Raw genomic sequence first — 22896 nt, 5'->3', positions numbered from 1 at the left:
AAAATAATTCAAGTAGGAATATATGTACCATTACCATAAAATTGGTATATATATGAATTATTTGTGTTTTTTATAGTTTTTTCTTATTTATCATTGTATAATTAGGCAGAAAAAACATTACTTTAAGCCTAAATAACACGAAAGTTGTATGTTTCCTTTTCACATGGTAACACTGACTGATTTCCACAACCTTGGGAAAAATAGAAGATAGGAATTCTCCCAATGGAGTTTCAAGGTAGCTAGGAGAAATCCCAAAATTTGAGAGTGACGTTACGGTGATGTGACACACTTGGGAGTAAATTTAGGAGAATTCTTGGAACTTTTGATAAATACCGGCCATGTTGTTTTTTATGAGTACTGCGCTGCTCAGCCCCCGGCATATACAAATGATGAAACACTGGTAACCTATAATACTCCCCATCAAGGAATAAATCTCCAAACTCTTCCACCATGCTGCTGTGTTTACGTCTTGACCACAGTGCTGGCTCAGGCGACTGATGTGTACGATAACTTCTCCCAGGGACTGAGATCACAGTGACACGGTCGTCTGGCACCACCGACGGTGTCCTCAGCAATGTCCTGTTCAGCGTGAAGTCAAATATGTTTGGCCTTGCGGTGACGCTACTGAAAACGCCTATAGTGAAAGGGTGTCGGGAAGGCTCGGGTTGTTTTGGCCAAGATTTGTTGTTGTTGAGTGATTTTGGGAGCTCCCTCTCGTCGTTTTGTGAGTATTGGAGATTTGTGGAATCTTTTGGGAAGAAAGGAGATCATTATTGGCCACGTTTGGAGTGAATATTGAGGAGTTGTTTGGTGGTGAGGTTCTAGAAGTTTCTGGCAGTATTTCATGGGGATTATTTCGGTGTTGTAAGTGCCTGGCAGATATTATTTGTGGTTCTGGTGAGAAGTGTATTGATCACAGATGTGAGTTAACATTGTGGAGTATAATCTATTGTATTATTAGATCTAAGTTATAATATAAGGTAATTATTAAGTATTATTTGTTTTTTTGTGTTTCCCTAACATATAACCTGTCACAAATTAAGCTTAATAGGAGAGAATTTATGTTAGCAAAGTTAAGGTGAGTTAAAAAGGTGTTTTGTGTTATGTCAGGTGAAATATCAGATCTCTTAAAATCCGGACTCTTAAAACTCTTTTGGATGCCCAAGATTGCTTGAGTCTCCCTAAGAGCAACCGGGACGTAACAGTGCTGCTGTATCCCTTATTGACGAGGACTTGCGTGATCCTTTCTAATTCCTCGTGGACATGCTCCACATGGAAGAACGTCCACGAGGAATTAGAAAGGGTCACGCAAGTCCTCGTCAATAATGGATACAGCTGCACCAACACCAATGCCGCCATAAAACGGGAGATGAGTAAGTGGCACAACCGAACCATCAACGGCACAGCAGAGGTAAATAACATCAACCTCTACTACAAAAGCCACATGTTCCCCGCCTACAAGATAGAAGAAAGCACCATAAAAAACATAGTGAAGAACAACATAACTCCAACTGACCTATCAAAGAAGATAAACCTTGTCATATACTACAGGAGCATGAAAACATTGCAGCTGCTCATCAGGAACAATGACAAACCGAAGCCCCGTCACTTGCAGCAAAGCCACATTATCTACGAACACACCTGTGCTATTGAGGACTGTGGACCTCAAAAATACATCGGGATAACGCGGACGACGCTGTCAAGGAGACTCACCTGTCATCTGCAAAATGGAGCGATAAAACAACACTACACCACTAAACACAAAACTGAAGTAACAAGGAACACGCTGGAGGAAAACACCAAGATCATCGATAAAGAAAGTGACCCACGCCGCCTGTTATAATTGGAAGCGCTCTACACAGAAAATGCGTCACCTGAAATGAACAAACAGCAGCAAGATCTACAAGTCCTCCCTACAATCAAAAGGAGCATAAGAGAAAATGGGCGTATACAACACCAGGTCCTGTCCGCATCACCTACCAGCCAATGAGAAAACAACCCGTCACATCTTACCAGCCTCGACGATATAAAAGCCCGGCCAGACAACTAGATGGATTGAAATGTCGCAAAAGTCCATCAGAACATTGGACAGCTCTTAGGAGCACTAGCCCCTCAAGAAAAAGAGTTGATTAGACAAATCGAAAAAATCCAGCAGAAGCTGAACAATGCAGAGATTGTCATATCTTTCAATCTTCTCTATCTAAAAGAGAATTTATTCCTGGCTATACCATATATATATATATATATATATATATATATATATATATATATATATATATATATATATATATATATATATATATATATATATATATATATATATATATATATATATATATATATATATATATATATATATATATATATATATATATATATATATATATATATATATATATATATATATATATATATATATATATATATATATATATATATATATGTATATATATATATATATATATATATATATATATATATATATATATATATATATATATATATATATATATATATATATATATATATATATATATATATATATATATATATATATATATATATATATATATATATATATATATATATATATATATATATATATATATATATATATATATATATATATATATATATATATATATATATATATATATATATATATATATATATATATATATATATATATATATATATATATATATATATATATATATATATATATATATATATATATATATATATATATATATATATATATATATATATATATATATATATATATATATATATATATATATATATATATATATATATATATATATATATATATATATATATATATATATATATATATATATATTTACGTCAGAGTTATGTTCCTGAAACATGACGTAAGTCGATTTTATACGTAACTCGAGTTTCCTATATTTCAAAGCATATTATGGAGTTTTCAACCAATCATTGTTTATGGTCATTCAGGTAAGTTAAAGGTTATATTGTTATATTATTTACAACTATGTAGGAATATGAAACACAAGCTTGTTTTTGTTGTTGATTAGGGCCACGAACGCGAAGGACTGCAGGTTGCAGAGAGGGTGGACGCCTGAGGCCGCCAGAAGGGTGGGCAGGTCGAATGTTGTGACGCCCAGGGTGGACAGCTGGGAGCGTAGTGCAGTGCGGTGGGAGTAGAAGCATGGGCAGCGGGGCAGGAAATGCAATAGGAAAGGGCAATAGGGATCAGCAGACAGGCGCAGACGGTGCAAGTCAGCTGCGAGTGTTGTGTGGCCCAGGCGAAGGCTCCAGAGTTTTATTGTTGTGATGGGTGTGCGAGCCCTCAAGGTCGTCAACCTCCCCCCGTTGTCATGGTAACGGGCTTCCCATTTTCTTCTTCCCTCCCTCACACCGCCCGCCTCACGCTTGAATACAATAACACCCTGCCTCAGTTCCACCACACCATCACCCCTGGCAAGAATGTTATCCTACTTCTGCATTTACTGACTCAAGTTCTTAGTATCTTGCTCAATGGCACCAAAGAGAAAACTTCTTAGTGACAGCAGTGATGCTAAGAAAAGGAAAACCATTATGCTACAAGAAAAAAGAGGACATAATTAAAAGACATGAGAAGGGAGGCAGCAGCTGTGTGTGAAGGAGGGAAGAAGAAAATGGGAAGCCCGTTACCATGACAACGGGGAGGTTGACGACCTTGAGGGCTCGCACACCCATCACAACAATAACAACTCGGAGCCTTCGCCTGGGCCACAACACTGCAGCTGACTTGCACTGCTGCGCCTGTCTGCTGATCCCTATTGCCCTTTCCTATTGCATTTCCTGCCCCGCTGCCCACGCTTCTACTCCCACCGCACTGCACTACGCTCCCAGCTGTCCACCCTGGGCGTCACAACATTCGACCTGCCCACCCTCCTGGCGGCCTCAGGCGTCCATCCCTCTCAGCAACCTACAGTCCTTCGCGTTTGTGGCCCTAATCAACAACAAAAACAAGCTTGTGTTTCATATTCCTACATAGTTGTAAATAATATAACAATATAACCTTTAACTTACCTGAATGACCATAAACAATGATTGGTTGAAAACTCGATAATATGCTTTGAAATGTACGGAAATTCGAGTTACGTACAAAATCGACTTACGTCATGTTTCAGGAACGTAACTCTGACGTAAACCGAGACCTTACTGTATTTCTGGGAATTGGTCAAGCATACAGGAAATAATGTTTCACTGTTGGCAGAGGTGCAGCCTTCATTGGTTTTAAATTACCAATCATCTTCCGAGTGGGCGGGGCTTCATGACATCAGAGATGACGTCATGGTTTTATCTCTACTCATAACTGAAGACTGAAGCGGCTGCGGATTCCACGACTGATTTTTACTCTTAGAAGTACCTTGATTATCAAAGTTAGGTACTAAGTGATACTGGATAAAATTAGGTAGGGGTATAAAACGTACTCTGGCAAAGTTTCATCTTCATCCGACTCTTTAATATAAAGTTATTCGCGAAAAACAGCGTATCAGCAGCTCTGAATCTCATAGTAATATAGAATTTACCTGTGAAATAGAGAACAATGGTACTTTACCTTTTCTTGATGTACTTTTAACTCGCTTCACACCACTGTATATCGAAAACCTACTTTTACTGGTTTAGGAATTAATTTTCTCTCTTTCGTGCTGCAGCTTTCCAAGATTAATTAAATTAAAACACTATTATATAGATGCTACAGCCTAACTTCTTCCTGGGAATTGTTTGACAAGGAGATTAAGTTCCTTACTACCTTCTTTTTAAATAATGACTTTCCCCGTAGTATTATTAACTCTACTATTTCAAAATTCCTTGACAATAAATTCACTAACCCTCCTGAATCTTCTACAGCCCCAGAGAAAACAAGAAATACATTTCGTTACCGTTTTATGGTCACCTCAGTTATTCAATAAGGAAAACCCTTAACAGCTCCTTAAAATCATATTATCCTGACACTAATTTTTTCTTTATTTTTACTAATAGTCATACTATTGGCTCTTTTTTCAAATTTAAAGATCGTGTTCCTACAAATCTCACCTCTAATGTCATATGAATTTTGGTGTTCGTGCTATAGTGTGATACATAGGTGAGCCTTGTAGAAATCTAACACACAGAATAGCTGAGCACAAAGGTTTTTCTGTTAGAACCAACAAACCTCTATCTAACCCTTCTTTTTCTGCAATTAGAGCACATTCACATGATAGTGATCACCCCTTTGGTATTAATGACTTCAAAATCATCAAAAGATGCCAATCTAATACTGATATCAGACTTCTTGCAGCATTTTAACCCCTTTGCGCCGGATGTTAAAAAAGCCCGCCTGTATGATATACAGGTGGTAGTGCCGCGCGCCAGAGCGCGGGAAACTCATGCAAGCTTGTCATACTTGTCATCTTTGTGTATTACGCTGCTATTTTTTAGTCACTATATCGCCTTCGAAGAGGAAAGTGGACGCTTCTCTTTGACGAGAGAGAGAGAGAGAGAGAGAGAGAGAGAGAGAGAGAGAGAGAGAGAGAGAGAGAGAGAGAGAGAGAGAGAGAGAGAGAGAGAGAGAGAGAGAGAGTGACATTTGCTAATATTTTAGACACAAGCGGAAACATGTAGCTTATCTTTCGAGAGAAAGAGGGGAGAGGGAGGGAGAGAGAGAGAGAGAGAGAGAGAGAGAGAGAGAGAGAGAGAGAGAGAGAGAGAGAGAGAGAGAGAGAGAGAGAGAGAGAGAGAGAGAGAGAGAGATTAGAAAATTTGTTGTTTTGTATTGTGTGTGTGTGTGTGTGTGTGTGTGTGTGTGTGTGTGTGTGTGTGTGTGTGTGTGTGTGTGTGTGTATTTACCTAATTGTATTTACCTAATTGTAACATACGGAAAAGAGCTATGCTCGTGTTGTCCGTCTCCATATCTATTAATGTCCAGCTTTTCTTAAAATCATGAATATTCCTTGCGTTGACCACTTCCACGTCTAAACTATTCCATGCTTCCACCCTTCTATGAGGAAGCTATATTTTTCACATCTCTCCTATAAGTGGCCATTTTAGTTGTGTGTGTGTGTGTGTGTGTGTGTGTGTGTGTGTGTGTGTGTGTGTGTGTGTGTGTGTGTATTTACCTAGTTGTAGTTTTACAGGGCCTGGGCTTTATGCTCGTGTGGCCCCGTCTCCATATCTACACTTATCCAATCTTACTTTAAAAGTGTGCACACTCTTTGCACACGTCTCAATACATCTCTGCGGAAACTATATTTTTAATATCTCTCAGACATCTTCCTTTCTCAGCTTTTTACTATGCGATCTTGTGCTTCGGATGTCATATTCTTCTCTCAAGATCAGTTTCTCATTATCCACTTGGTCCATTCCGTTGATCAATTTATAGACTTGTATCAGGTCTCCTCTCTCCTTCTTTGTTCCAAGGTTGGTAGATCCATAGCCTTTAGTCTCTCCTCATATGTCATCCCTTCAAGTTCTGGGACCATTCTTGTAGCCATTTTTGTAGCCTCCAATTTTCTTATGTGTTTCTTTTATGAGGGGTCCACACTACTCCTGCATATTCCAATCTAGGTCTTATTATAGTATTTATCAATTTCTTCATCATTTCTTTGTCCATGTAGTGAAATGCTACTCCAATATTCCTCAGCAAATTATATGTTTCTCTAAAAATTCTATCAATATGGCTTACTGGTTGATTGTTTTCTTCCATCGTCACTCCTAAGTCCTTTTCCTTTTGACTTTCTCCAGTTCTACACCATCTCCCATCTTATAGATTCCCACAGGTCGTCTTTCACTCTTTCCCATTTCCATGACATGGCTTTTGTTCACATTGAATTCCATTTCCCACTTCTTACTCCATTCCCAGATCTTATTTAGGTCTTCTTGCAGTATTTCACAATCCTCCTTTTGCTTTATAACTCTGCACAGTTTCGTATCATCCGCAAACAAATTTATGTAGCTGTTCACTCCTTCTGGCATGTCGTTAATATAAATGAGGAAAAGTATTGGTGCCAATACTGACCCCTGTGGCACTCCGCTTTCTACTGCTCTCCACTTGGACTTCATATCTTTAACTACTGTCCTTATTTCTCTCCCCCTCAAATAATTTTCTATCCATCTCAATGTGCTTCCTTTTAAGCCACCCTTCTCCTCTAACTTCCACAGTAATCTTGCGTGTGGCACTTTGTCAAACGCCTTTTTTAAATCCAAATAGATGCAGTCAACCCATCCTCTCTCTCTTGTACTCTATCAACTATTCTAGAATAGAAACTCAATAAATTAGTTACACAAGACCGTCCTTTTCTAAAACCAAATTGGCTATTTGATATTAATTTGTTGTCTTCAAGGAACTCGATCCATTGTTTCTTTATTATTCTTTCACACATCTTGCATATTACACTAGTTAGTGATACCGGTCTGTAATTTAAAGGTTCTTCTTTCCTTCCACTCTTATATATGGGAACCACCTCAGCTCTTTTCCATTCTACTGGCACTGTTCCATTTTCTATTGAGCATTTTATGATGTTGTATATAGGACTTGCTAGTTCTTCCCTACATTCTTTCAGTATTCTGCCTGAGACTTCATCCGGTCCCATTGCCTTCTCTTCATCCAGTTCCTTCATTAACTCTTTTATTTCAAGCTTGGTTACTTTAATCTCTTTCATATAGATTGTCTCTATTACCCTGTGGCCTCTCAAATTTGGATTCTTTAGTAAAGACCTCCTGGAATTTTTATTTAATAGTTCTGCCATACTTTTGGGTCTTCCACCATCCCGTTCTCTCCTTTTAACCTTTCTATTGTTTCTTTTGCCTAATTTTTCCATTTATGAATCTATAGAACAATTTTGGTTGCTCCTTACATTTTTCGACAATATCCTTTTCAAGTTCTTTTCCTCTTCCTTCCTCACCTTAACATATTCATTTCTCGCTGCCTTGAAGTTTTCCTTGTTTGTTGGATTCCTATTTCTCCTCCACCTTTTCCATGCTCCATCTCTTTTCTCCTTTGCCCTAGCACACCTTGCATTAAACCAATCTTTCTTTCCTTCTTCTTTTGGTCTATATTTTGGGACATATTCCTGACTCCTGTTTTGTATATTTCCAAAAATAAGTTATATTTGTCTTGCATTGTCTCTGAGTTTTCCATCTCCTCCCAGTCTACGTTTTTAAAATAGTTCTTGAGATTCTCAATATCAGCCTTTCTGTAATTTAATCGGTCTCCTTTGTATGAATCATCTCTATCTTCCTTTCCTTCTTCTATATCTATTTCTAATATTGCATGGTCACTCTTTCCCAATGGGCACTTATATCTTATATCGTCATTCATTTGTATACCCCTTGTAAAAACTAGGTCCAATCTCTGGCTCGTCGTTTCCTCTGAATCTTGTGCATTCCTTTACTCTCTGGTCCATCATATTGTCTATCATTAGGTTTAAGAATCTTTCTCCCAGGCTTCTTCCCCATACCACTTTCATAATTTTCCCAGTCCACTTCTTTACAGTTGAAATCTCCTACTAATATCACTTTTCTCCTTTCTTTAACGATTCTCATTAGACTCCTTATTGTGTCATCTATCATGTCTTTATATTCTTGATTGGTCCATGAATTTGTTTTGGTGGCACATATGTTACAATGATTGTTATCTCTTTTTATTAATATGCATCTTAATATACAATACTTCTGCTTTTCCTTCCCACATTCCACTTGATTGATCACTATCTCCTTCCTTAACATTATCATGACTCCTCCTCCTCCTTTACCCCTCTGTCTCTTCTCCATACATTATACCTATTATCCAAGACTATTTTGATTTCCTCATTTAGTTTTGTTTCAGCCAGGCATACAATATCTGGATTTTCTTTCCTTATGTAATCTCTTAATTCTAATTTACTTGATAAAACCCGTCTATGTTTGTATACATCATTTTAGTCTTTTGCCTTTATCATTTTTAGTTAAACTTGTTCCACTTTTTCTCTTCCTTCTCGTTTATATACCATTTCCTTATCCTGTCTCCTAGAATTCTCCAAAAATGCCTTCTTCTCCTCTTCTGACCTTTCATTATTCTTTTTCCTTACTGCTGCTGCCAGTTCATTGTATCTCTTCCTTTCTTCTTCATTTCTATTTTTCTTTATATAGATATCCTTGCAGCCTTCTGTTTCTCTAAGTTTTGTTGTTCTATATAATATTTCTTCTGTTGCTGCTTGTGATTTTAGTAATATTTTAATTGGTCTCGTTTTTCCTTCTTGATATGGTCCCATTCTGTTTATTTCTTCTACTTCCTCTTCCAAGTTCTGCCTATCTTCGTCATTAAGATTCTTCAGTAGGTCTTTGACTGATTTCATTTCTTCTTTTCTCTTTTGGTCTATATTTTATATTTTTTCTTTTATTCCAAATACGACTACACTCTTTTTTTCTGCAATTTCTCTAACTAGATTTTCTTTTGTCTTGAGGACTCCTATCATTTTGTTTGTCATATTTTCTTCTTTTTCTTTAAGTTGTTCTTGAATCACCTCCTGAAAATCGGCCTTATCTTTCTTATCTTGGACTCTCCATGCTTGTACTTCTTTTTAATCACGTTCTGTACTCTTTCCTCTTCCTTGTTTACTAGATCTTTCAGCTTCTCCTTTTCTTTCTCGGCTTTACCGAGTCCTTCTTCCATCTGCTTCTTGTAGTTAGCTACTTCCTTTTTTAGTTCTTCGTTTTCCGCTCTTAGCCTAGCTTCATTTTCTTCCACTTTTCTTATCCTTTCTCTCAGTCTTATAAACTCCATTTCCTGTTCTTTATTCTCTTTCATTTCCATCTTCTCCTTTATCAGTTTATCTAGTTTACATTCAATATTTGACACTCTTAAGTAGTGTGTGTGTGTGTGTGTGTGTGTGTGTTTTCACGAATGTTACAAGGCGGGACGCATGTAACTTATCTTTCGAGAGAGAGAGAGAGGGAGGGAAAAGAGATGGGGAGAGAGTAAATGGAGAGAGAGAGAGAGAGAGAGAGAGAGAGAGAGAGAGAGAGAGAGAGAGAGAGAGAGAGAGAGAGAGAGAGAGAGAAGAGAGAGAGAGAGAGAGCGTCAGAGAGAGAGAGAGAGAGAGAGAGAGAGAGAGAGAGAGAGAGAGAGAGAGAGAGAGAGAGAGAGAGAGAGAGAGAGAGAGAGAGAGAGAGAGAGAGAGAGAGAGATGGGAAGTCTATGCCATTGGGTAATTTTAGACACAAGGCGGGATGCATGTAGCTTATTTTTAGTGATTGGTGGAGACAAGGATGGTGGGAGGAGCACTAGGATTTCAAGGACAGCATACGGCGTGTGTAGTTGGTATCCAACACACTATATGGGACAACTGAACTGAAGAAAGCTCAGAAAAGAAATATGACGTCTACGTAGGCGTCACCGTATTTGCTACTGGGGCTTCATGACGCCCACATAGGTGTCACCGTATTGAAGGGGTTAAACACTTACAACTTGAACTCAATAATCAGCTGTCTTCAACTAGGCTTCGCACTCTTCAATACAAACCTCGAACTTTTGCTTCACCTCTCTTCACTACCTTTCCTCTCATCTTGATACCACCCCTCTAGCCAGTTCCTTCCTGTACTACGTATAGCACACTTCAAGATTTGTCTCCCGTGTACGTTTTTCTCTTTGTGCAATTTTTCTTTTTGACGTGTTGTGATCTTTATTCATTTTTGTTTTTTACCTTGTATTTTAACTCATTGTAATTTCATTCATTTCTTTGCTTTATTAGGTTGTATTTTAGCTTAATGTCCAAAGAATGTCTTTTTAGACTTTATACTTAATATGTCAACTATTTTAGGCCCTGAAGATGCCTTCTGTCTGTGAGGCAAAACATTGGAAAATAGAAAATAAAGCAGGAGATATGAAGACTTCCATGTGTTTTCCCTGCATTTTTAGTATGTATCTATCTATCTATCTATCTATCTATCTATCTATCTATCTATCTATATATATATATATATATATATATATATATATATATATATATATATATATATATATATATATATATATATATATATATATATATATATATATATATATATACTCTTGAAGCAGTGAATCTAGCCGCTGCAAACTTCATTATTTTTGCAGCCATACTGAATAATCTGTCTGTACATCTTCAGCTTGAAACTGAAGGACTAAATCTAAAGGATACAAACCTGCATGGTTTCAACAGCAGGACTGGTAGTGACAGTGGTGTTCCTGACATGAACACATGTTAAGTTGATAATGGTCTGAGCAGTGGTGAAGATATCAGCTTCCACCCTGATTGTTTCCTGCAGATTTGTCAGTAACTGAACCAGTTCTTTTTCATTCTGTGTTGAGAAAATGATAAATAATAGTTGTTCAGATACAAATATGAAGTCATTGTCACAGGACTATATATGTTGTGAAATAAAATTTCAAAGTGCATTTTATAAAAAGTTAAATACTACGTGGCACAAGCTAACACTAGGACTGAAAAAGAAAATTATGCATTCAATAGAATTCAAAACTGTATAGCAGCATAATCCTTGACTGTAACCAGTGCCACATCCTGGAGATGAAAAGAATAATGCATTTCAATGGGAAAAACTGTTTTGAGATACAAACTTTCTGAGATATGAGCTCTGTTACGGCCCGCCCGTAACATGCATTACTACCATCACCTCCTCCGCTTGTTACCTCGTTCGCCACCTCTCCGCCTCCCCTTCCACGTCACCGTCTCGTGAACCTTCCACGCCACCGTCTCGTGAACCTTCCACGTCACCGTTTCATGAAGCCCCGCTACTGTCCCAAAGTTGGATTCACGCGGCCCCTTTCGACTCAACCGAAAGTGTTGAGCCAGCTCTTGGTTTTCTGGATTGGCAGTTGAGATCCAAGCCTCAACCAGTGAACACAACGCCTCTTGGGTCTACCGTGGGATCAACCATCACCCAGCATTTCACCACTGCGACACCGCATAAGTATCACTTCCCTCGTCCGTGTTTTCCACATTGCCTCTATATAGGATTAGGATTATTGTTAGGTATTAAGTTGGGTTCTTTATTGTTGTATTTATTACTGTGTTATATGTATATGTGTATGTCATTTTCCTGTGTTTCATGTTATATATCTGTGTTTCATGTTTCTTGTTATATATGTGTCAATTTCATTATGGGTTATTAAAATAGCTTTTAAAGTGACCCCTTTGCATTTCCTCACCAGTTGAACCTGCAGTGTTTTTTTTTTATTGTTATTGTTCACCGGCTCTCCGATGCCAATCTTACCAGTTTAACCGGTGAACGTAACAATTGGCGACCGTGACAGGACCATTATAACCCATGTTCAGTGTTCCATTTTTCCAGTGACTTTTTTCTGTGATTGCTTGTGTTTCTGTGGTGTTGTGACTCTGATGTGTTTTTTTCTGTGACTTACTCTGCGTGTGGTTTAAATTTACCTTTGTGCGTTCAAGTGGCTCCTTTTGGGTTAAACGTGCTTCGTGACTTTCATTGGTATCGCATAGCAGTGGTAAAGCAGGAAACCAGGTAGAAAGGCGTGTTCACCGATAGCACTTATCTCTATTTTTGCACATAGGCAGGTGTGTAATAAGTGTTATCCAAGTGTTGGGATCATCATATGTTCATGCGAACCCTCAATCCCCTCACTTCGCGGATCATTTTTCTCGCTAGTTAGAATCGGCCATTTTAACTAGTCTCTCAGACTAATCCGCCTCCTTATCAATAACAAGTCTCAGTACAATTCGCTCCTCACTCTCAAGTCTCGTAACTAGAGTAATCCGGATCCCTCTTAATGCCGTAACTCTCTAGTTTACCCTCATTAGTGATTGTACTCATAAGTGTTTACTTAAGTATAATCTAGGTAATTTCAAGGTTGCCTTTATTATCACTCTGCCAAGTTCCTTACTTAAGTAATTCGCTTATCATTTTTTTTTTTTGTGGTTTAACATCTATTTAATATGGCTTCCGCTCAGTTTAACGTTGAAGATTTTTGTGCCGACCCTTCTCTGGAACAACTTAAAGATGCTAATATAAAGAAGGACCAATGGAAGACCATCGCTAAACATTTTGATGTTCCCATCACGTCTCAGATGACTAAAAAGGTCATTAGGAATGTACTTGTTGAACATCTAGTGCAAGAAGGTCAGTTGCTAGGAAATGCCATAGAAGAGTTAACTCCCATGTCAGCCTCTACGAGGACTATAATACACAGTCCCCAGGAAGAACAGGATAAGAGTAGGATAAGTCAATGGGAAATTGAGAAGCTTAAACTAGAATACCGGATGCATGAAAGCCAAATGCAACTACAGGAAAAACAAATGCAATTACAGGCAGAAAAAGAAGCAAAAGAAATGCAACTACAGGAAAAACAAATGCAACTACAGGCAGATAAAGAAGATAAAGATAAAGAGAGAGAATTACGGGAAAGACAAATGCAACTACAGGCAGAAAAGGAAGAGAGAGAATTTCAGTTACAACTTAAAAGGCAGGAGAAAGAGTCAGAAATTCAGGAGTTAGCCCTACGAAATGACGCTAAGTTTAGAGGGGAAGAAATAGATATAAAGAAACAGTTAGCAAGCTTTAATCCTGCTACAGCTGCTCCGCTAGTTCCCCCCTTTTGATGAATCTGATGTTGACGGGTCATTTCGCGCTTTTGAGAGCATTGCTAATAGGAATAAATGGCCCAAGGATCAGTGGGTGTCTCTCCTTGTCCCTAAGCTAGTAGGAAAAGCTTATAGGGTATACAACGGCCTTAGTGATGAGGTAGAATATGAAGAGATCAAAGGTAACATTCTAGACGCCTACTCTATCACTTCTGATGGATACAGACAACAGTTTCGAAAGTATGTGAAACCAGAGTCTCACACCTATGTTGAATTCGCTAGTGAGAAACTAAGACAATTTAAGAAATGGTTAGCCGCCCTTAACATTACCACCTTTTCGGAGTTGCTCAATCTAATGGTCCTGGAAGAATGGAAGAACAAGTTACCCTTTAATATTCTGAGGCATGTGGAAGAACTGGGAGAGAGTGATCTTATGTCTGCTGCTAAAGTGGCTGATGCGTTTGCTTTGTTGATGGGATCCCTGGGTAGTAGAGGTCGTGGTTCACTGTCTAATGTTAGGTCCTCCTTTGGGGAAGGTTTTGGGGGCGCGGGTGGTAAGCCAACCGGATTCTCGCCAAATGCATATAATTCCCCCTGGTGTACATACTGTAAGAAGCCAGGTCACACGATCCAGAAATGTAGACACCCAAATTGCAAGGGTTCTCAACGTCAATTTTCTTTTGTGTCCCTAGACCTAACACATTTGAGAACAAGAAACCAGTGGCCCTAGCTAACCCTGTCAACTCTCCTCTAGAACTTTATGATTCGTACATGTATCAAGGTAAAGTGTCCCTGACTGATGGTAAAGACAAGGCAATAAATATCAAGGTTCTGCGTGATACAGGTGCTGCCCAATCCATCTTAAGGAAGATGTCATCCCTAACATCAAACAGGCTTTCACTGGGAGAAGGTGATCCTTACAGGTCTCGAATCACAGCTCTCCTATCCCTTGGCTAATATTAGCTTACAGTGCCTGTTCATTTCAGGAGAGGTTGAGGTAGCCATTAAACCTGGTGAACTGCCAGTACCGGGGTACATCTTGTACTGGGTAATGATCTTGCGGGTAACTTGGCTGTTCCAAACTTAATTGTTCTTGATTCTCCCTTAACAGAAAGTCCCACTAAGACCCTGGACGAAACATCCCTCACTTCTTCCCAGTGTGTGCAGTCACCAGGTCTCAGTCCAAGTCCCTGCCCTTTCATCACCTCCTCCACCAATGATTGCCTCTACTGACAACTTGTATAATAACATCATTTCAAAGGAGAATTTGATTAATGCTCAGGAACAGGATCTCACTTTGGCTAAGATCAGACATGTTGCCAGTGAGACAAAGGATATGTCTAAATTGCCTTGTTTTTATTATCAGGAAGGAGTCCTGATGCGTGCCTACAGACCTCCTGAACTGAAACAACTAGACACCTGGTCAGAAACACATCAAGTTGTCATCCCTTGTCTGTAAGACCAGCCATTATAGAACTAGCTCATGATGGATTGTCAGGTCATCTAGGCATCCAAAAACCTACAAGAAGGCTCTTCAACATTTTTTGGCCAGGAATGAAAAAGGATGTGTCACACTATGTAAAAACATGTCACATATGTCAAATTGTGGGTAAGCCTAACGAACGCCTTGTGCCAGCTCCTCTGACGCCTATTCCAGTTCAGACGGAGCCCTTCGAAAAGATCATTCTAGACTGCGTAGGGCCCTTACCCAAAACCAAATGAGGGAATCAGTATTTGTTAACCCTCATGGATCCCACTACCAGGTACCCTGAAGCATTCCCTCTTAAGAACATCACATCAAAGACCATTGTAAAACATCTAATACATTTTTTCACCTCGGTAGGAATTCCAAAACAAATTCAGTCTGACAAGGGTAGCAATTTCACTAGCAATTTTTTCCAACAGATAGTGAATGAGCTAAACATCGACCATGTTACCTCCTCGGCTTACCACCCCTAATCCCAAGGCTGTCTGGAGCGGTTTCACCAAACATTAAAATCCATGATGAAGAAGTATTGCTTGGAGCATCAAGGAGACTGGGATGAAAGTATTTCTTTCCTTCTCTTCGCTTTAAGAGAATCTCCTCAAGATTCTTTAGGTTATTCCCCTTTTGAATTACTCTATGGTAGACAGATCAGGGGGGCCTCTCAAAATATTAAAGGATCAATGGTTTACTCAAAATACTCCTTCAAGCCCCAGTGTGTCTGACTACATCAGTAACCTTAAGAATAAAATCAGTGAAGTCAGATCTTTTGCTAAATCAAACTTCCTCAAATCTCAAACTAAAATGCAACAGAATTCTCTTCCCAAATCTGTCATGAGAAGTTTCAAACCAGGAGACAAGGTTTTACTTTTCTCCCCACTCCAGGCAATGCTCTTCACAGTAAGTTCATGGGACCTTATGTTGTGGCTCAAAAAATAAGTCCATTAAATTATGTGGTCCACACTCCTGACCGTCGTAAGGATTCCCAACTAGTTCATACTAATCTAATGAAACCTTACCACTCCAGAGAACCAGAGAACGACTTGTCTCGCGCTGTACCTGTATGTCTGGTAGGGAAGGAGTCTGGTCCTGTGCCCCCCGAGGAAGAGTCCGACATCGAATTCCTCTTCTCGTCACCTAAAGGACGCCCTCAAACAGCCAAATCATGTCCAACCTTGATGAGGTGTTTCTTTCCTTAACACCTTCACAACAGTCTGATCTTAAAAAGTTATTGCTAGACTTTTCTGAAATCACAGGTGACCTTCCAGGAGTTTCTAATACTATCCAACATGACATAACATTAATATCTAATGACATCAAGCCTATAAGACAACCAGCCTATCGCATTTCACCCATTAAAAGAGACTTGATGAAAAAAGAGGTAGACTATCTGCTCTGTCATCACCTTGCAGAACCTAGTATATCTCCTGGGCTTCTCCTGCCTGTTAACATCTAAGCCAGATGGTAGTAGTCGATTTTGCACCGACTACAGGAAATTAAACAAAGTGACGGTGCCAGACTCCTACCCATTGCCCTTGATAGAGGACCTTATAGATAGTATAGGAGTAGCCAAATTTGTAACCACTATAGACTTACTTAAAGGTCACTACCAGATTCCCCTCTCGGACGAGGCCCAAATAATATCCGCCTTCATCACCCCCTTCGGACTATACCAATACACAGTGATGCCCTTTGGCTTGTCTAATGCTCCCGCCACCTTCCAGAGGGCTATAAATTACATCACTCAGGACTTGGAGGGAACATCTGCATATCTGGACGACCTGGTGGTGACTGCAGACGACTGGGCGACACATCTGACCCGTCTTCGGAGGCTGATGGGTCGGTTGCAGGAAGCCGGGCTTACAATCAACCTGGCCAAGTCCACCTTCGGGAAGTCTACGGTGGTCTACCTGGGACATGTGGTGGGGAACGGCAAGGTTCACCCCAAGAGAGCCAACGTGGAGGCCATCCTTGGCTTCCCTGTCCCTACCACCAGGAAAGCTCTCATGAGGTTCTTGGGGATGGCTGGGTTTTACAGACGTTTCTGTAAGAACTTCTCCACCCTGGCCGCCCCCTGACGGACCTTATTAGCACTTCCGTCCCCTTCCACTGGACCCCGACCTGTAACCAAGCCTTCCAACACCTCAAGGCGTTCCTCTCCTCGGAACCCGTGGTCTGGACGCCGGATCACTCCCGCCCCTTCCATCTACAAGTGACCATATCAAGGGGGTGGACAACATCATCGCCAACGCCTTATCAAGATCTCCCGTCTCACCTCCTTCATGAGCCCATTACGGAGGTCTTAGGGGGGGAGGAAATGTTACGGCCCGCCCGTAACATGCATTACTACCATCACCTCCTCCGCTTGTTACCTCGTTCGCCACCTCTCCGCCTCCCCTTCCACGTCACCGTCTCGTGAACCTTCCACGCCACCGTCTCGTGAACCTTCCACGTCACCGTTTCATGAAGCCCCCGCTACTGTCCCAAAGTTGGATTCACGCGGCCCCCTTTCGACTCAACCGAAAGTGTTGAGCCAGCTCTTGGTTTTCTGGATTGGCAGTTGAGATCCAAGCCTCAACCAGTGAACACAACGCCTCTTGGGTCTACCGTGGGATCAACCATCACCCAGCATTTCACCACTGCGACACCGCATAAGTATCACTTCCCCTCGTCCGTGTTTTCCACATTGCCTCTATATAGGATTAGGATTATTGTTAGGTATTAAGTTGGGTTCTTTATTGTTGTATTTATTACTGTGTTATATGTATATGTGTATGTCATTTTCCTGTGTTTCATGTTATATATCTGTGTTTCATGTTTCTTGTTATATGTGTCAATTTCATTATGGGTTATTAAAATAGCTTTTTAAAGTGACCCCCTTTTGCATTTCCTCACCAGTTGAACCTGCAGTTTTTTTTTTTTTATTGTTATTGTTCACCGGCTCTCCGATGCCAATCTTACCAGTTTAACCGGTGAACGTAACAGCTCCATCATGGAATGAATTAAACTCATATCTCAAGATACCACTATACATTAAAGCACCTACAAACTTTTCATGTTGTTCAAGGCAAATGAGGCAAAAAATATCCTAACACCTTACCAATATTGAACTAAGTAAGACTAACCTGTGGATCAGAAACAATTCTCAGGACCTGCACTTCCGGGGCATGTTCACGGGCCTTGGCTGCTCTCCTCTCTTCCTCAACAAGTTGCTCCTGCAACATACAACCAAAAACTCAACAGACAGCAGCACATATGCAAGTTAAATCTTTTCAACTTTGTTATATCATTTATCCCTAAAAGCTTTTTTTTTCTAACTTTTCCCTCAAGGTTTCTTTGAGTTTCAGAAGTACATCCTGAGAAGGAAGTCCATTGATCTTAGCACATGAACTGTTCTATCCCATAAAGATAACTAAGTACACCAAACAAATGATGATGATGATGATGATGATGATGATAACTGAAACATAATAATGAAGCAATGTTACAAAACATATCTTCTAAGCTCCTTATCAATTACAAATAGAAATCTTCAGTACCATGGGAGAGCAATATCTCCACCAAGAGTTTGAAAGATGATAATTGAAATGAGAGAGCAATAAGAGCTAAAACAATGTTCCTGCAAGATTCACTTTCACTCTTTGTTGTGCAGTGACTATGAGGCTCTTCCTGAATAGTTGCTGAGTCATAGTGGGTCTTGTCAAAGTAGCTTGGGATGGTTGAGATGCTCCTCGGGGCTGAAAGATGTCCATAAGGTTAAGTAGATCTGTCTGCTTTGTGGCCCCTAGCAGGGAAATCTGAGAGTGATATCTCTTCTTTAGTCTCTCCAACAATGCTCTCTTATGTGGTGTCAGCCTGCAAAGCACCAAAATTCCTAGTCTTCTGAAAATGATGTATCACCCTACAGTCATAAAAAAAATAAATAATAATAATAAAATTATAAATCAATTAGATATACCCAACAAAATTATCCTAGAACTACTGATCATGAGCACCAAAAAGCATTTTATAAAAAAATGTAACAAATGGTAACTACTGAAAAATGAAATGGGATGGGCTATTGCTTTAGGGTTAAGCTTGTATTGGTAAAATCTGTGCTATACAAAAGTATGTAACATACACCAGAATCAATTTGATTGAATTTATAATAAATTTGCAAAATGGTTAACATAAAGATTATTGTGGACAGAAAAACTCACAGAAAATTAACCTGTAACATTTTTAATACTACCTATAAACTGAAGCTTCTCAGAAAATAATGATGGTATGAGAACATTAACTTCTCTGTGAGTTCTACACTAATTCTATACTGCAAAAACAAATGCTTCTATATTCTGATATTCAATTCAATAAGTCTGGCTTACAGTAATGACACTCACTTGTTCCTAACACGCAGGGCAGAGAGAGCTGCATGAGGGAGTGGCCTAAACCACCTCTGGACCATGCTGCCTGAGAACCACCGGCTGCTGGAGACTGATTCTTGTTCAACATGTGGAGCAACATTCTAAAGAACAAGATCACATCACTAAAGTCAAGTCTAGATAACATGATGAGCTATATGGCAATGTATGGTATGCACAGACTGACTACAAAGTTTATAATAAGGCATCAAAGCTCTGCAACCTACCTTAAGACATTCTCTTATAGCTGCTGACACTAACTGAAGAGTGCTGGGAGGGCAGTCAGGCATGTCAGGGGCCAAAGCAGCTAAACCTGATGTAGACACAAGGGCCAGACACCCTGTCATCTCTTCTGATGGACTAAAAAATGCCAGGCCACCACCACTAAGTTTCAACACCTGCAATTATAAAATGATATCAAGATTTTAGCTTATATGCATCAAAGAAATGATTTTTTTTTTTTTTTTTTTTAATAAATGAAAAGAAACATGGCTGATATACTGACCAGAGAAAGTTGGTGTATGCCAAGGACTGTTATAATGCTCCTGAGGATCTCATCAGCATTCACACAGATGTATAGACTGCATGTCTCCTGGGCTAGTGCCAACAGACTCACTTGATTGGTTTGAACAACTCCCACCACTGCTGCACTGCCCCATGCTCGGGAACAACTGTAAGAAAGCATGAACTTTTTCATCTATGGACGGGTCCAGGATTTTTAGTTAAGGTGTAATCTAGCCTAGGTTAGGGTAACTTGATCTAGTTAAGAAGTTAATTTTAAAAACAATGGCCTACCATTAACATTTTACTATTTTTACCCAATAATTTTCCTTAGCTTAAATTCATACCCCTGCCCACTAGTGAGACAAATCTAGCCTAAGCTTAATAGATAATGAGATACTGGTAAATACTAACTTCCGACAGCAAGCATACATAAAACAACAGTACAATCCACAAAAAAACTAAATGAACATCAATAAAAATAGTTAAAATCAGATCTACACATTAAACATATATTTTCCAAATAACACGTTGCTAATAAAGGTCTCCTACACCAGAATTATTCTATATTACCTAATTATAGCCTACAGTATACACTGCAAGGAAACTTTCATCAGATAAAAATTCAATGAATCAATGAAATATGATAAGTCAGTCACTACACTGGAGATTAAAATAATTGTGGCAGCTAGCACTAACTAATTTTGTCAGGCCCAAGATATGTTCAACACTTAGAAAATGGTCAGTTGCTGCTGATACCATACTGGCAATGTGAACAAACCAGCATTCCAGACAAAATTAATATACTGTGCAATATCAGGCTAGCTAGCTATATAAAATTTGTATCTTTAGTAAATTTCAAATATATATATATATATATATATATATATATATATATATATATATATATATATATATATATATATATATATACAGTAAAGTCCCGGGTTATGTCGGTCAAACTCGAGTTACAGTCCACTATAAGGCAATTTAAGATTAAAAAATTGAAAATTTATAAATCATAAAGTGCTGGATTTATTGTCATTGTTGGTGGTTCCGCTTGAATACAATAATACCCTGCCTCACTTCCACCACACCGTCGCCCCTGGCAAGAGTGTTATCCTACTTCTGCGTTTACTGACTCAAGTTCTTAGTATCTTGCTCAATGGCACCAAAGAGAAAACTTCTTAGTGACAGCAGTGATGCTAAGAAAAGGAAAACCATTACGCTACAAGAAAAAGAGGACATAATTAAAAGACATGAGAAGGGAGGCAGCAGCTGTGTGTGAGGGAGGGAAGAAGAAAATGGGAAGCCCGTTACCATGACAATGGGGAGGTTGACGACCTTGAGGGCTCGCGCACCCATCACAACAATAACAACTCCGGAGCCTTCGCCTGGGCCACACGACACTCACAGCTGACTTGCACTGTCTGCGCCTGTCTGCTGATCCCTATTGCCCTTTCCTATTGCATTTCCTGCCCCGCTGCCCACGCTTCTACTCCCACCGCACTGCACTACGCTCCCAGCTGTCCACCCTGGGCGTCACAACATTCGACCTGCCCACCCTTCTGGCGGCCTCAGGCGTCCACCTCTCTCTGCAACCTGCAGTCCTTCGCATTCGTGGCCCTAATCAACAACAAAAACAAGCTTGTGTTTCATATTCCTACATACTTGTAAATAATATAACAATATAACCTTTAACTTACCTGAATGACCATAAACAATGATTGGTTGAAAACTCCATAATATGCTTTGAAATGTACAGAAACTCGAGTTACGTACAAAATCGACTTATGTCATGTTTCAGGAATGTAACTCTGACGTAAACCGAGACCTTACTGTATATATATACAGTATATATATATATATATATATATATATATATATATATATATATATATATATATATATATATATATATATATATATATATACCGTAGACCGGGGTGAACTGGTCCCCCCTGCCAGCTGGGGTGAATTGGGCCACTCCTCAAAAATATTATGAAAAGTCTGAAAATTGAAAAAAGTGAATACTTACCTTGAAAGCCCACTTCAGTATCTACACAACTTAAACTTATGGTTCATAGGGCATCCTCCCAAAAAAATGTGTTTTTCAAAGTTGCAAAATCTTCGTATCCGAAAAAAAAAAAGCTTTTATTCAATTTCTCCTTAAAGTACACTAAATTTTGTTGAATTTTTATAAAAATTGCAGGTCATATAGATAATTCTTTGTTCTTTTGCATGCTTTAATCAGAAATAAAAATTTTTTCTAGTTTTTAGTGCTATAGGCACTTCAATGAGTGGCCCGATTCACCCCAATGTATTCGTATACCGGGGTGTATCGGGCCACCACACTTTCATTATGTTTTTGCTAAATTAAAGCTTCCTAATGTTTTTTCTTTTTGTTATAACCATCATTAAACTTCCTCCTCACACCACTGATGTACTGCAACCTCTTGATGTTTGCTATTTTAAGCCTTTGAAGACCATCTGGGGAAGAAGATGTTGACGACTTTCTGGAAGTTTGAAGAAGAGACTGTAGAAAAGAATAGGAAAGCACCAGAAGAAAGGACATCAAGGAAGAGATTCCACAACAGCACACCATTAAAGGAGCCCAATTCATCAGAGGAGGAAGATGCTGAGCTATTGAACAGCAGTCATTCTTCAATCAGCAGTATAGAGGACATGGACGAAGATGAAGAAATTGAAGGTGTTGCAATGTTTAATGCTTGGAAGTACAGTAGAATACAGAAAAAGAGAGAAATAGAAGAAAATGGCTACTATGCGGTGTATTATGGAAAAGCACATATTGGGCATGTGATTATGTATGGCAAAGAGTTCTTGAAAATGAAGTTTTTGGAAAGAAAACCAAATGACAAGTATGACAGGCCAAAAAGGGATGATGTTGATG

General features: G+C 39.1%; 1 protein-coding gene across 2 annotated transcripts in view; it reads right to left on the bottom strand.

The window, feature by feature from the left end:
• Nucleotides 1-22896, bottom strand: part of LOC123507346 — a 170850-nt gene that overhangs the window by 98704 nt on the left and 49250 nt on the right. Inside the window, exons 2-7 of one of the 2 annotated variants that reach the window (XM_045260159.1) lie at nt 19990-20155; nt 19712-19882; nt 19464-19588; nt 18717-18939; nt 18210-18299; nt 11179-11334 (exon numbers count right to left, since the gene is read on the bottom strand). In XM_045260159.1, the coding sequence (XP_045116094.1) occupies nt 11179-11334; nt 18210-18299; nt 18717-18939; nt 19464-19588; nt 19712-19882; nt 19990-20155 (931 nt within the window). The remainder of the gene's footprint in view (nt 1-11178; nt 11335-18209; nt 18300-18716; nt 18940-19463; nt 19589-19711; nt 19883-19989; nt 20156-22896) is intronic. The other variant, XM_045260231.1, reaches the window with a different exon arrangement.

The sequence above is a fragment of the Portunus trituberculatus genome, chromosome 1 (assembly GCF_017591435.1).
Source record: "Portunus trituberculatus isolate SZX2019 chromosome 1, ASM1759143v1, whole genome shotgun sequence".
Taxonomy (NCBI): domain Eukaryota; kingdom Metazoa; phylum Arthropoda; class Malacostraca; order Decapoda; family Portunidae; genus Portunus; species Portunus trituberculatus.
This window is presented reverse-complemented; position numbering and strand designations above follow the sequence as displayed.